The 15524-nt window shown below is 55.3% G+C and overlaps 1 protein-coding gene across 1 annotated transcript in view; it reads left to right on the top strand.

Moving 5' to 3' along the window:
• PAXBP1 (PAX3 and PAX7 binding protein 1) overlaps positions 1–15524 on the top strand; it is a 149037-nt gene that overhangs the window by 71343 nt on the left and 62170 nt on the right. Inside the window, 1 exon segment of the mRNA XM_075333371.1 lies at positions 14760–14863. Within this exon segment, the coding sequence (XP_075189486.1) occupies positions 14760–14863 (104 nt within the window).

Raw genomic sequence — 15524 nt, 5'->3', positions numbered from 1 at the left:
GACACTAACATCTCCAGTTCGTAGCTCTGCCATTTGGTCTGGCGACAGCCCCACGGGTTTTCACCAAGGTCATGGCGGCAGTGGTAGCAGTCTTGCACTCCCAGGGACACTCGGTGATCCCTTACTTGGACGATCTACTTGTCAAAGCACCCTCTCAAGAGGCATGCCAACACAGCCTGAATGTTGCACTGGAGACTCTCCAGACTTTCGGGTGGATCATCAACTTTTCAAAGTCAAATCTGTCACCGGCTCAATCACTAACGTATCTTGGCATGGAGTTTCATACTCTCTCAGCGATAGTGAAGCTTCCGCTGGACAAGCAGCGGTCACTACAGACAGGGGTACAGTCTCTCCTTCATGGTCAGTCGCACTCCTTAAGGCGCCTCATGCACTTCCTAGGGAAGATGGTGGCAGCAATGGAGGCAGTCCCGTTTGCACAGTTTCATCTGCGCCCACTTCAATGGGACATTCTCCGCCAATGGGACGGGAAGTCAACTTCCCTGGACAGGAAAGTCTCCCTTTCCCAGACGGCCAAGGACTCTCTGCAATGGTGGCTTCTTCCCACCTCATTATCACAGGGAAGATCATTCCTGCCCCCATCCTGGGCAGTGGTCACGACAGACGCGAGTCTGTCAGGGTGGGGAGCAGTTTTTCTCCACCACAGGGCTCAAGGGACGTGGACTCAGCAGGAGTCCACCCTTCAGATCAATGTTCTGGAAATCAGGGCAGTGTATCTAGCCCTACTAGCCTTCCAGCAGTGGCTGGAAGGAAAGCAGATCCGAATTCAGTCGGACAACTCCACAGCGGTGGCATACATCAACCACCAGGGAGGGACACGCAGTCGGCAAGCCTTCCAGGAAGTCCGGCGGATTCTGTTGTGGGTGGAGGACAGAGCATCCACCATATCAGCGGTTCACATCCCGGGCGTAGAAAACTGGGAAGCAGACTTCCTCAGTCGCCAGGGTATGGACGCAGGGGAATGGTCCCTTCACCCGGACGTGTTTCAGGAAATCTGTCGCCGCTGGGGGGTGCCGGACGTCGACCTAATGGCGTCGCGGCACAACAACAAGGTCCCGACGTTCATGGCACGGTCTCGCGATCAAAGAGCTCTGGCGGCAGACGCCTTAGTGCAAGATTGGTCGCAGTTCCGGCTCCCTTATGTGTTCCCACCTCTGGCACTCTTGCCCAGAGTGCTACGCAAGATCAGATCCGATTGCAGCCGCGTCATACTCGTCGCCCCAGACTGGCCGAGGAGGTCGTGGTACCCGGATCTGTGGCATCTCACGGTCGGCCAACCGTGGGCACTACCAGACCGACCAGACTTACTGTCCCAAGGGCCGTTTTTCCATCGGAATTCTGCGGCCCTGAACCTGACTGTGTGGCCATTGAGTCCTGGATCCTAGCGTCTTCAGGATTATCCCAAGGAGTCGTTGCCACCATGAGACAGGCTAGGAAGTCCACTTCTGCTAAGATCTACCACAGAACGTGGAGGATTTTCTTATCCTGGTGCTCTGCACAAGGAGTATCCCCCTGGCCATTCGCGTTACCTACTTTTCTTTCCTTCCTGCAATCTGGGTTGGAAAAGGGCTTGTCGCTCGGCTCCCTTAAAGGGCAAGTCTCGGCACTATCCGTGTTTTTTCAGAAGCGTCTAGCACGACTTTCTCAGGTGCGCACGTTCCTGCAGGGGGTTTGTTATATCGTCCCTCCGTACAGACGGCCGTTAGATCCATGGGATCTAAACAGGGTACTAGTTGCTCTCCAGAAGACGCCTTTCGAGCCTCTGAAGGATGTTTCACTTTCACGACTCTCACAGAAAGTGGCCTTTCTGGTAGCGGTCACGTCTCTTCGGAGAGTGTCTGAGCTAGCAGCGCTGTCATCCAAGGCTCCCTTCCTGGTGTTCCACCAGGACAAGGTAGTGCTGCGTCCCATTCAGGAGTTTCTCCCTAAGGTGGTATCCTCTTTTCATCTTAATCAGGATATTTCCTTACCTTCCTTTTATCCTCATCCAGTTCATCAATATGAAAAGGATTTGCATTTGCTAGATCTGGTGAGAGCACTCAGAATCTACATTTCCCGCACGGCGCCCCTGCGCCGCTCGGATGCACTCTTTGTCCTTGTCGCTGGTAAGCGCAAAGGGTCGCAGGCTTCCAAAGCCACCCTGGCTCGATGGATCAAAGAACCAATTCTTGAAGCCTACCGTTCTGCTGGGCTTCCGGTTCCATCAGGGCTGAAGGCCCACTCTACCAGAGCCGTGGGTGCGTCCTGGGCATTACGACACCAGGCTACGGCTCAACAGGTGTGCCAGGCAGCTACCTGGTCGAGTCTGCACACTTTCACCAAACATTATCAGGTGCATACCTATGCTTCGGCGGACGCCAGCCTAGGTAGAAGAGTCCTGCAGGCGGCAGTTACCTCCCCGTAGGGGAAGGCTGTCTTTGCAGCTCTAACATGAGGTATTTCTTTACCCACCCAGGGACTGCTTTTGGACGTCCCAATCGTCTGGGTCTCCCAATGGAGCGCCGAAGAAGGGAATTTTGTTACTTACCGTAAATTCCTTTTCTTCTAGCTCCTATTGGGAGACCCAGCACCCGCCCTGTTGTCCTTCGGGATTGTTGGTTTTTTTCGGGTACACATGTTGTTCATGTTGAACGGTTTTCAGTTCTCCGATGTTACTTCGGAGTGAATTTGTTTAAACCAGTTTTCTTCGGCGCTCCATTGGGAGACCCAGACGATTGGGGTGTATAGCACTGCCTCCGGAGGCCACACAAAGCATTACACTAAAAAGTGTAAGGCCCCTCCCCTTCTGGCTATACACCCCCCGTGGGATCACGGGCTGCTCAGTTTTCAAGCTTTGTGCGAAGGAGGTCAGACATCCACGCATAGCTCCACTGTTTAGTCAGCAGTAGCTGCTGACTATATCGGATGGAAGAAAAGAGGGCCCATACTAGGGCCCCCAGCATGCTCCCTTCTCACCCCATTCCGATTGGCGGTGTTTGTTAAGGTTGAGGTACCCATTGTGGGTACGGAGGCTGGAGCCCACATGCTGCTTTCCTTCCCCATCCCCCTGAGGGGCTCTGAGGAAGTGGGATCTTACCGGCCCCCAAGCCCTGAGGCCGGGCTCCATCCACAGACCCGTAGAACCTGCTGGATACTGAGCGGGGTACCATTCAGGGACAAGGCCCTGCAACATTCAGGTACTCTGTGTCCCCGTATGGACAGGCCGCGCACACTCCAGACTTGCTGGGTGTGCTAGTGCGCCGGGGACAGTAGCGCTGCGCGCTGGGGTTACAGTCACTGCAGTTTCTCTGAGGGACTTTATGTGTTGGGGACTGCCGCGCCGGCCGCCCCTGGAGCGGCGGCGCGGCTGAGACTTGTGGTGCGCCGGGGACTTAGCGCCGACCGTGCTTTTACGACGGCGGCGCTTATAAATCTAGTCCCCAGCTTTTGCGGCCTAGCTCCGCTTCGTTCCCGCCCCCACCCTGTCAATCAGGGCAAGGGAGAGACGCTGTACGATGGTCAGCGCCGAGGGCTGGAGTCTTATTTACATACTCCAGCCCTCTCACTGGGCACAGTGGGACGCCAGTTCCCGCTCTTTGTCTGCAGCACGCCCAGGGCCCGCCCCTCTCCACAGGACGCCGGCAGCCATTCCTACATGCAGTCTGGCTGGAGAACGGACACAGGCTCTGGGAGACCCAGACAAGGGATTTCTGGCGACCACACACCCGCGTTTAGCGGGCGGTAAGCAGCACATTAGTGCTGGCCCCACTAGTGCCACAGTGTTATATTGGTGTATTTTTTTCTCTATACCATATATATATATATATATATATATATTGCACTGTAAGGTCGCTTCTTGGCTGTATACCCTATATTGCTCTGAGGAGACGACAACATGTCATCCGCAAAACGCAAGGGTGCCAAGACACAGGCTGTATACGCTGCTTGTGCCGCTTGTGGGGCTGATCTACCGGCAGGTTCCAAAGACCCCCATTGTGTGCAATGTTCGGTCCCTGTGCCACTTCGTCAGCCGGAGTCTATGGTGGTAGTGGCCCAGGCAGAGTCACCGGTGAACCCTGTCCCGGTGACGGGGACAGAGTTTGCAGTTTTTGCTGACAAGATGTCTGTCACTATGACAAAAATCCTAGAGACCTTGCAGGCCAGGCCAGTTACTCAGACCATGGACACTGCTGCGTCAATGTTCCCCGGTCCCCCTCAGTTGGAGTTAATCCGTGCTTCAAGGGGGTCCCAGGCATCTCAGGCTGAAGGCTCTGACTCAGATGACAGTCCCAGGCAGCCTAAGCGAGCTCGCTGGGAGAGACCCTCCACGTCATCACGCTGGTCAGGGTCTCAGCGAGACGAGTCTCTGTATGATGAGACAGAGGAGGGTGGTCAGGAGTCTAATCCTGAGACCGCTCTCAATCTGGATACTCCTGATGGTGACGCCATGGTAAATGACCTTATAGCGGCCATCAATAGACTGTTGGATATTTCTCCCCCAGCCCCTTCAGCAGAAGAGGCAGCTGCACAGCAGGAGAAGTTCCATTTCAGATATCCCAAGCGTAAACTGAGTACTTTTCTGGACCACGCTGACTTCAGAGAATCAGTCCAGAAACACCATGCTTATCCAGACAAGCGTTTCTCCAAACGTCTTAAGGATACACGTTATCCCTTTCCCCCTGACGTGGTCAAACGCTGGACCCAGTGTCCAAAGGTGGATCCCCCAATCTCCAGGCTTGCGGCTAGATCCATAGTTGCAGTGGAGGATGGGGCTTCACTTAAAGATGCCAATGACAGACAGATGGACCTTTGGTTGAAATCTGTCTATGAAGCTATCGGCGCGTCGTTTGCTCCAGCATTCGCAGCCGTGTGGGCACTCCAAGCTATTTCAGCTGGTCTGGCACAGGTGGACTCTATCATACGTCCAGCAGTGCCGAAAGTGGAGTCCTTAACTTCGCAAATGTCTGCGTTTGCGACCTATGCTATCAACGCTATCCTGGACTCTACGAGCCGTACCTCAATGGCGTCTGCCAACTCGGTGGTTTTGCGCAGAGCCTTGTGGTTAAAAGAATGGAAAGCGGATTCTGCTTCCAAAAAATGTTTAACCAGCTTGCCACTATCTGTAGACAGACTGTTTGGTGAGCAATTGGCTGAAATCATTAAACAGTCCAAGGGTAAAGACTCCTCCTTACCCCAGCCCAGATCAAGCAAACCTCAACAAAGGAGGTGGCAGTCGAGGTTTCGGTCCTTTCGAGGCTCCGGCAAGGCCCAATCCTCCTCGTCCAAAGGGACTCAGAAGGAGCAAAGGGGCTCAGATTCCTGGCGGGCTCACTCACGCCCCAAGAAAGCAACCGGAGGAACCGCTTCCAAGGCGGCTGCCTCATGACTTTCGGCCTCCTCCCTCCGCATCCTCGGTCGGTGGCAGGGTCTCTTCGCTTTTGCGACATTTGGCTGCCACAGGTCAAGGACCGGTGGGTAACAGACATTTTGTCTCACGGGTACAGGATAGAGTTCAGTTCTCGTCCTCCGCCTCGGTTCTTCAGAACTTCCCCACATCCCGACCGAGCAGATGCTCTTCTGCAGGCGGTGGGCTCACTAAGAGCAGAAGGAGTGGTGATCCCTGTTCCTCTTCAGGAACAAGGGCAAGGTTTTTACTCCAATCTCTTCGTGGTTCCAAAAAAGGACGGCTCGTTCCGTCCTGTTCTGGACCTAAAGCTGCTCAACAAGCATGTGAACGCCAGGCGGTTCCGGATGGAATCCCTCCGCTCCGTCATTGCCTCAATGTCTCAAGGAGATTTCCTTGCATCAATAGACATCAAAGATGCTTATCTCCACGTGCCGATTGCTACAGAGCACCAACGTTTTCTACGTTTTGTGATAGGACACGAACATCTCCAGTTCGTAGCTCTGCCATTTGGTCTGGCGACAGCCCCACGGGTTTTCACCAAGGTCATGGCGGCAGTGGTAGCAGTCTTGCACTCCCAGGGACACTCGGTGATCCCTTACTTGGACGATCTACTTGTCAAAGCACCCTCTCAAGAGGCATGCCAACACAGCCTGAATGTTGCGCTGGAGACTCTCCAGACTTTCGGGTGGATCATCAACTTTTCAAAGTCAAATCTGTCACCGGCTCAATCACTAACGTATCTTGGCATGGAGTTTCATACTCTCTCAGCGATAGTGAAGCTTCCGCTGGACAAGCAGCGGTCACTACAGACAGGGGTACAGTCTCTCCTTCATGGTCAGTCGCACTCCTTAAGGCGCCTCATGCACTTCCTAGGGAAGATGGTGGCAGCAATGGAGGCAGTCCCGTTTGCACAGTTTCATCTGCGCCCACTTCAATGGGACATTCTCCGCCAATGGGACGGGAAGTCAACTTCCCTGGACAGGAAAGTCTCCCTTTCCCAGACGGCCAAGGACTCTCTGCAATGGTGGCTTCTTCCCACCTCATTATCACAGGGAAGATCATTCCTGCCCCCATCCTGGGCAGTGGTCACGACAGACGCGAGTCTGTCAGGGTGGGGAGCAGTTTTTCTCCACCACAGGGCTCAAGGGACGTGGACTCAGCAGGAGTCCACCCTTCAGATCAATGTTCTGGAAATCAGGGCAGTGTATCTAGCCCTACTAGCCTTCCAGCAGTGGCTGGAAGGAAAGCAGATCCGAATTCAGTCGGACAACTCCACAGCGGTGGCATACATCAACCACCAGGGAGGGACACGCAGTCGGCAAGCCTTCCAGGAAGTCCGGCGGATTCTGTTGTGGGTGGAGGACAGAGCATCCACCATATCAGCGGTTCACATCCCGGGCGTAGAAAACTGGGAAGCAGACTTCCTCAGTCGCCAGGGTATGGACGCAGGGGAATGGTCCCTTCACCCGGACGTGTTTCAGGAAATCTGTCGCCGCTGGGGGGTGCCGGACGTCGACCTAATGGCGTCGCGGCACAACAACAAGGTCCCGACGTTCATGGCACGGTCTCGCGATCAAAGAGCTCTGGCGGCAGACGCCTTAGTGCAAGATTGGTCGCAGTTCCGGCTCCCTTATGTGTTCCCACCTCTGGCACTCTTGCCCAGAGTGCTACGCAAGATCAGATCCGATTGCAGCCGCGTCATACTCGTCGCCCCAGACTGGCCGAGGAGGTCGTGGTACCCGGATCTGTGGCATCTCACGGTCGGCCAACCGTGGGCACTACCAGACCGACCAGACTTACTGTCCCAAGGGCCGTTTTTCCATCGGAATTCTGCGGCCCTGAACCTGACTGTGTGGCCATTGAGTCCTGGATCCTAGCGTCTTCAGGATTATCCCAAGGAGTCGTTGCCACCATGAGACAGGCTAGGAAGTCCACTTCTGCTAAGATCTACCACAGAACGTGGAGGATTTTCTTATCCTGGTGCTCTGCACAAGGAGTATCCCCCTGGCCATTCGCGTTACCTACTTTTCTTTCCTTCCTGCAATCTGGGTTGGAAAAGGGCTTGTCGCTCGGCTCCCTTAAAGGGCAAGTCTCGGCACTATCCGTGTTTTTTCAGAAGCGTCTAGCACGACTTTCTCAGGTGCGCACGTTCCTGCAGGGGGTTTGTCATATCGTCCCTCCGTACAGACGGCCGTTAGATCCATGGGATCTAAACAGGGTACTAGTTGCTCTCCAGAAGACGCCTTTCGAGCCTCTGAAGGATGTTTCACTTTCACGACTCTCACAGAAAGTGGCCTTTCTGGTAGCGGTCACGTCTCTTCGGAGAGTGTCTGAGCTAGCAGCGCTGTCATCCAAGGCTCCCTTCCTGGTGTTCCACCAGGACAAGGTAGTGCTGCGTCCCATTCAGGAGTTTCTCCCTAAGGTGGTATCCTCTTTTCATCTTAATCAGGATATTTCCTTACCTTCCTTTCTTCGGCGCTCCATTGGGAGACCCAGACGATTGGGTGTATAGCACTGCCTCCGGAGGCCACACAAAGCAATTACACTAAAAAGTGTAAGGCCCCTCACCTTCTGGCTATACACCCCCAGTGGGATCACTGGCTCACCAGTTTTTCTGCTTTGTGCGAAGGAGGTCAGACATCCACGCATAGCTCCACTGTTTGTAGTCAGCAGTAGCTGCTGACTATATCGGATGGAAGAAAAGAGGGCCCATATAGGGCCCCCAGCATGCTCCCTTCTCACCCGCGGTGGTGTTTGTAAGGTTGAGGTACCTATTGCTGGTACGGAGGCTGGAGCCCACATGCTGCTTTCCTTCCCCATCCCCCTGAGGGGCTCTGTGGAAGTGGGATCTTACCGGCCCCCAAGCCCTGAGGCCGGGCTCCATCCACAGACCCAGAGAACCTGCTGGATTCGGAGCATGAGTACAGTCAGGGACAGGCCCTGCATCATTCAGGTACTCGGTGTCCCCGGCAGGCACGGACACTCTCAAGGCTTGCTGAGCGTTATAGTGCGCCGGGGACAGTAGCGCTGTGCGCGGGGGTTAGGTCACTGCAGCTTTGCTGAGTGACGTTACATGTTGGGAACTACTGCGCCGACCGCTCCTGGAGCGGCGGCGCAGCTGCGACTTGTGGTGCGCCGGGGACTTTGCGCCGACCGCGCTTTTACGGCGGCGGCGCTTTTAACTTTAGCCCCCGGCTTCTGCGGCCTAGCGCCGCTTCGTTCCCGCCCCCACCCTGTCAATCAGGGTAGGGGAGAGACGCTGCTCAATGGGCAGCGCCGAGGGCTGGAGCCTTATTTACATGCTCCAGCCCTCTCACTAGGCACAGGGGGAAGCAGGCTTCCCGCTCTTCGTCGGTGTACGCCCAGGGCCCGCCCCCCCTCCCCACAAGGACGCCGGCAGCCATTACACATGCGGTCTGGCTGGGGAAAGGCAGCAGGCTCTGGGAGATCAGCGATAGTGAAGCTTCCGCTGGACAAGCAGCGGTCCCTACAGACTGGGGTGCAGGCTCTCCTTCAAAGTCAGTCACACTCCTTAAGACGCCTCATGCACTTCCTCGGGAAGATGGTGGCGGCAATAGAGGCGGTTCCGTTTGCGCAGTTTCATCTGCGTCCACTTCAATGGGACATTCTCCGCCAATGGGACGGGAAGTCAACGTCACTGGACCGGAAAGTCTCCCTTTCCCAGACGGCCAAGGACTCTCTGCAATGGTGGCTCCTTTCCACCTCATTATCACAGGGAAGATCCTTCCTACCACCGTCCTGGGCGGTGGTCACGACAGACGCGAGTCTGTCAGGGTGGGGAGCAGTGTTTCTCCACCACAGGGCTCAGGGTACGTGGACTCAGTAGGAGTCCACCCTTCAGATCAATGTTCTGGAAATCAGAGCAGTGTATCTTGCCCTACTAGCTTTCCAGCAGTGGCTGGAAGGGAAGCAGATCCGAATTCAATCGGACAACTCCACAGCGGTGGCATACATCAATCACCAAGGGGGGACACGCAGTCGGCAAGCCTTCCAGGAAGTCCGGCGGATTCTGATGTGGGTGGAGGCCACGGCCTCCACCATATCCGCAGTTCACATCCCCGGCGTAGAAAACTGGGAAGCAGACTTCCTCAGTCGCCAGGGCATGGACGCAGGGGAATGGTCCCTTCACCCGGACGTGTTTCAGGAAATCTGTCGCCGATGGGGAAGGCCGGACGTCGACCTAATGGCGTCCCGGCACAACAACAAGGTCCCAACCTTCATGGCACGGTCTCGCGATCAAAGAGCTCTAGCAGCAGACGCCCTAGTGCAAGATTGGTCGCAGTTCCGGCTCCCGTATGTGTTTCCACCTCTGGCACTCTTGCCCAGAGTGCTACGCAAGATCAGATCCGACTGCAGCCGCGTCATACTCGTCGCTCCAGATTGGCCGAGGAGGTCGTGGTACCCGGATCTGTGGCATCTCACGGTCGGCCAACCGTGGGCACTACCAGACCGACCAGACTTACTGTCCCAAGGGCCGTTTTTCCATCGGAATTCTGCGGCCCTGAACCTGACTGTGTGGCCATTGAGTCCTGGATCCTCGCGTCTTCAGGCTTATCCCAAGGGGTCGTTGCCACCATGAGACAGGCTAGGAAGCCCACGTCTGCTAAGATCTACCACAGAACGTGGAGGATATTCTTATCCTGGTGCTCTGCTCAGGGAGTGTCTCCCTGGCCATTTGCATTACCTACCCTTCTTTCTTTCCTGCAATCTGGGTTAGAAAAAGGTTTGTCGCTCGGCTCCCTTAAAGGACAAGTCTCGGCGCTAGCCGTCTTTTTTCAGAAGCGTCTAGCACGACTTTCTAAGGTGCGCACTTTCCTACAGGGGGTTTGCCATATCGTTCCCCCGTACAAGCGGCCGTTAGATCCATGGGATCTGAACAGGGTACTAGTTGCCCTCCAGAAGCCGCCCTTCGAGCCTCTGAGGGAGGTTTCACTTTCTAGACTATCACAGAAAGTGGCTTTTCTGGTAGCGGTCACGTCTCTTCGGAGAGTGTCTGAGCTAGCAGCGCTGTCTTCCAAGGCTCCCTTCCTGGTCTTCCACCAGGACAAGGTGGTGCTGCGCCCCGTTCAGGAGTTTCTCCCGAAGGTGGTATCCTCCTTTCATCTTAATCAGGATATCTCTTTGCCTTCGTTTTGTCCTCATGCAGTTCATCGGTATGAGAAGGATTTACATTTGTTAGATCTGGTGAGAGCACTCAGAATCTACATTTCCCGCACGGCGCCCCTGCGCCGTTCGGATGCACTCTTTGTCCTTGTCGCTGGTAAGCGCAAAGGGTCGCAGGCTTCTAAGGCCACCCTGGCTCGATGGATCAAAGAACCAATTCTTGAAGCCTACCGTTCTGCTGGGCTTCCGGTTCCATCAGGGCTGAAGGCCCATTCTACCAGAGCCGTGGGTGCGTCCTGGGCATTACGACACCAGGCTACGGCTCAACAGGTGTGCCAGGCGGCTACCTGGTCGAGTCTGCACACTTTCACCAAACATTATCAGGTGCATACCTATGCTTCGGCGGACGCCAGCCTAGGTAGAAGAGTCCTGCAGGCGGCAGTTGCCTCCCCGTAGGGGAGGGCTGTCTTCGCAGCTCTAACATGAGGTATTTCTTTACCCACCCAGGGACTGCTTTTGGACGTCCCAATCGTCTGGGTCTCCCAATGGAGCGCCGAAGAAGAAGGGAATTTTACTTACCGTAAATTCCTTTTCTTCTAGCTCCTATTGGGAGACCCAGCACCCGCCCTGTTGTCCTTCGGGATTTTTGGTTGTTTTTCGGGTACACATGTTGTTCATGTTGAACGGTTTTCAGTTCTCCGACGTTACTTCGGAGTGAATTTGTTTAAACCAGTTATTGGCTTTCCTCCTTCTTGCTTTTGCACTAAAACTGGTGAGCCAGTGATCCCACTGGGGGTGTATAGCCAGAAGGGGAGGGGCCTTACACTTTTTAGTGTAATTGCTTTGTGTGGCCTCCGGAGGCAGTGCTATACACCCAATCGTCTGGGTCTCCCAATAGGAGCTAGAAGAAAAGGAATTTACGGTAAGTAACAAAATTCCCTTCTTTATCCTCATCCAGTTCATCGGTATGAAAAGGATTTGCATTTGCTAGATCTGGTGAGAGCACTCAGAATCTACATTTCCCGCACGGCGCCCCTGCGCCGCTCGGATGCACTCTTTGTCCTTGTCGCTGGTAAGCGCAAAGGGTCGCAGGCTTCCAAACATTATCAGGTGCATACCTATGCTTCGGCGGACGCCAGCCTAGGTAGAAGAGTCCTGCAGACGGCAGTTACCTCCCCGTAGGGGAAGGCTGTCTTTGCAGCTCTAACATGAGGTATTTCTTTACCCACCCAGGGACTGCTTTTGGACGTCCCAATCGTCTGGGTCTCCCAATGGAGCGCCGAAGAAGGGAATTTTGTTACTTACCGTAAATTCCTTTTCTTCTAGCTCCTATTGGGAGACCCAGCACCCGCCCTGTTGTCCTTCGGGATTGTTGGTTTTTTTCGGGTACACATGTTGTTCATGTTGAACGGTTTTCAGTTCTCCGATGTTACTTCGGAGTGAATTTGTTTAAACCAGTTATTGGCTTTCCTCCTTCTTGCTTTAGCACTAAAACTGAGCAGCCCGTGATCCCACGGGGGGTGTATAGCCAGAAGGGGAGGGGCCTTACACTTTTTAGTGTAATGCTTTGTGTGGCCTCCGGAGGCAGTGCTATACACCCCAATCGTCTGGGTCTCCCAATAGGAGCTAGAAGAAAAGGAATTTACGGTAAGTAACAAAATTCCCTTCATTGGCTTTCCTCCTTCTTGCTTTAGCACTAAAACTGAGCAGCCCGTGATCCCACGGGGGGTGTATAGCCAGAAGGGGAGGGGCCTTACACTTTTTAGTGTAATGCTTTGTGTGGCCTCCGGAGGCAGTGCTATACACCCAATCGTCTGGGTCTCCCAATAGGAGCTAGAAGAAAAGGAATTTACGGTAAGTAACAAAATTCCCTTCATTGCAAATGATGTATAAATATAACTCCAAAATGTGTATCTGTACTGGTCCTCCACATTAGGAGAATTGCTCCCTTCAGAGAAGGAAATAAGTTACATTTTTCAGGCACTTCATTGTGATACGCAGGAGCTATGTGTGTTGGGTCCTGCCACCCGGAGGCTGACACTAAGCACGAAGGTCTTCTCCTCCACCACGGGCTGCACTCGCCTACAGGCACCAGACTAACATCAGTTTGGCTCTAAAGGCATACCTCGCAGCACCTTACTACTTGTAGAACAAATGGATTGACAGTCCGAAATTGGAAGTAACAGATCCTTAAAGGGGTGGTTCACCCATATTTTTTGTCTAGATCGATATTATATTGAGAAACAATGTTTCTCTCAAATACCTTATGTTGGCAGTAGTGCCTGTAAGAGGCGCTATTGCAGATCGCTGTTCCCCGCTCCGTGACCTTGGGGATCCGGTGACGTCACGCCAAGTTCCTGACACCGCAGCCGGCCGCAGTGTCCGTGAGTGATGAGCTGTAGGCGCTGTTTACCACTCGTCACAGCCCATTATCTCCCTCCTCCCTTACAGCAAAGCACTGCAAGCAGGAGACATGCTGAGCTGTGACAAGCGGTGAAACACCGCCCACAGTCCAGTGAGACAGGAGACTGGGGCCGGCCACAGTGACGGGACGTGGACGTGACGTGCCCGGGACGTGGACGTGACGTGCCCGGGACGTGGACGTGCCGTGGACGTGCCGTGGACGTGACGTGCCCGGGACGTGCCCGGGACGTGGACGTGACGTGCCCGGGACGTGACGTGACGTGCCCGGGACGTGGACGTGACGTGCCCGGGACGTGACGTGCCCGGGACGTGACGTGCCCGGGACGTGGACGTGACGTGCCCGGGACGTGGACGTGACGTGCCCGGGACGTGGACGTGACGTGCCCGGGACGTGGACGTGACGTGCCCGGGACGTGGACGTGACGTGCCCGGGACGTGGACGTGACGTGCCCGGGACGTGGACGTGACGTGCCCGGGACGTGGACGTGACGTGCCCGGGACGTGGACGTGACGTGCCCGGGACGTGGACGTGACGTGCCCGGGACGTGGACGTGACGTGCCCGGATGCCCGGGACGTGGACGTGCCCGGATGCCCGGGACGTGGACGTGACCGGATGCCCGGGACGTGGACGTGACCGGATGCCCGGGACGTGGACGTGACCGGATGCCCGGGACGTGGACGTGACCGGATGCCCGGGACGTGGACGTGACCGGATGCCCGGGACGTGGACGTGACCGGATGCCCGGGACGTGGACGTGACCGGATGCCCGGGACGTGGACGTGACCGGATGCCCGGGACGTGGACGTGACCGGATGCCCGGGACGTGGACGTGACCGGATGCCCGGGACGTGGACGTGACCGGATGCCCGGGACGTGGACGTGACCGGATGCCCGGGACGTGGACGTGACCGGATGCCCGGGACGTGGACGTGACCGGATGCCCGGGACGTGGACGTGACCGGATGCCCGGGACGTGGACGTGACCGGATGCCCGGCACGTGGACGTGACCGGATGCCCGGGACGTGGACGTGACCGGATGCCCGGGACGTGGACGTGACCGGATGCCCGGGACGTGGACGTGACCGGATGCCCGGGACGTGGACGTGACCGGATGCCCGGGACGTGGACGTGACCGGATGCCCGGGACGTGGACGTGACCGGATGCCCGGGACGTGGACGTGACGTGCCCGGGACGTGGACGTGACGTGCCCGGGACGTGGACGTGACGTGCCCGGGACGTGGACGTGACCGGATCCCCGGGACGTGGACGTGACCGGATCCCCGGGACGTGGACGTGACCGGATCCCCGAGGTCACGCAGCCCGGGGGTCACGGAGTGGGGAACAGCGGTCTGCAGTAGCGCCTCTCAGTCACTATTGCCAACATAAGGCATTGGAGAGAAACATTGTTTGTCAATATAATATCGATTTAGACAATAAAAAAATATGGGTGAGCCACCCCTTTAGCTCACTCATGGTCTTCTTTTCTGGAGCTGCTAGACACATTAGCCTATTGACTAATCCCGTCCATACCGGAGGGGTCGGCGAATGATCTAATTTGTAGGTGGGTGAAACCTGCAGGGAAAACACGAGTTTGTGCTTGGTGGCAGCTGCCGGCACGCACAGTTACGGTGTCCTCAGATGAAGGCTGCAAGAAGGAGATGTTACTGTAGGTACCAAAGCGCCTCTTACGTTGTGTAACCCCTGCATCTGTTCGGGGAGGACTCGGTGTGATAACCTCACCATATTATACCTGTCAGTTTCTTGTCGGTTTCATTAGTTTCTGTATTTTCTTGTCTCTTGCAGGTATTGAGGGCAGTGATGACGACGCTCTGGCCACAGGGGAGCAGGATGAAGAGCTCAGCCGCTGGGAGCAGGAACAGATAAGGAAGGGAATCAGCATACCACAGGCATGGATGTCTAATTATCTCTATATCTATCCCCATCCCCGTCCCAGGATAATACTCTGCCGGGATAGCAGAACTGAACTCTGTGCTGCTGCGAAGCCTATGAATGCTTCTTGTACCGATCTCACTAATGTTATAAATTGCTTCATCTGAGCATCAGTTGAATTTGGAGTTAATCCCTTAAAAGGAACCTGTCAGGTCCTATATGCACCCAGAACTAAGAGCAGTTCTGGGTGATTATTACTAATCCCTGCCTAACTGTCCCTATAGCTAGTAGCATAGATAAAGAGATCTTTTGAAAAAGTATTTCTAAAGATCCTTTATGATATGCTAATGAGGCCAGGGACTAGTCGCAAGGGCGATATTTCCCTGTGACTACTCGGCCCCCCTTAGTATGTAAGCACGTCCATGTGGGTGTACTAACATGCTAATGAATGTGCAGCATCAGAGCTATGGTCGCTCTGACCTCTGCTACCACCGCTGGTTTTCGGCTCAGCACAGATGATCAGAAGTCCCCGGACTTCCATTCATGCGCACTGTACCGCACTGTACCAGTTTGAAGCTGGGACGCATACACTCTGCTCCATAGTTCGTATGGCTAGACGGCCAGGAACTTCTGATCATGTGCACTGAGCCGAAAACCAGCATCGGCCGCGATAGCAGC

This window comes from Anomaloglossus baeobatrachus, chromosome 2, assembly GCF_048569485.1.
Source record: "Anomaloglossus baeobatrachus isolate aAnoBae1 chromosome 2, aAnoBae1.hap1, whole genome shotgun sequence".
Lineage (NCBI taxonomy): Eukaryota > Metazoa > Chordata > Amphibia > Anura > Aromobatidae > Anomaloglossus > Anomaloglossus baeobatrachus.
Note: the sequence above shows the minus strand (reverse complement) of the source record. Positions and strands in the feature narration are given on the sequence as shown.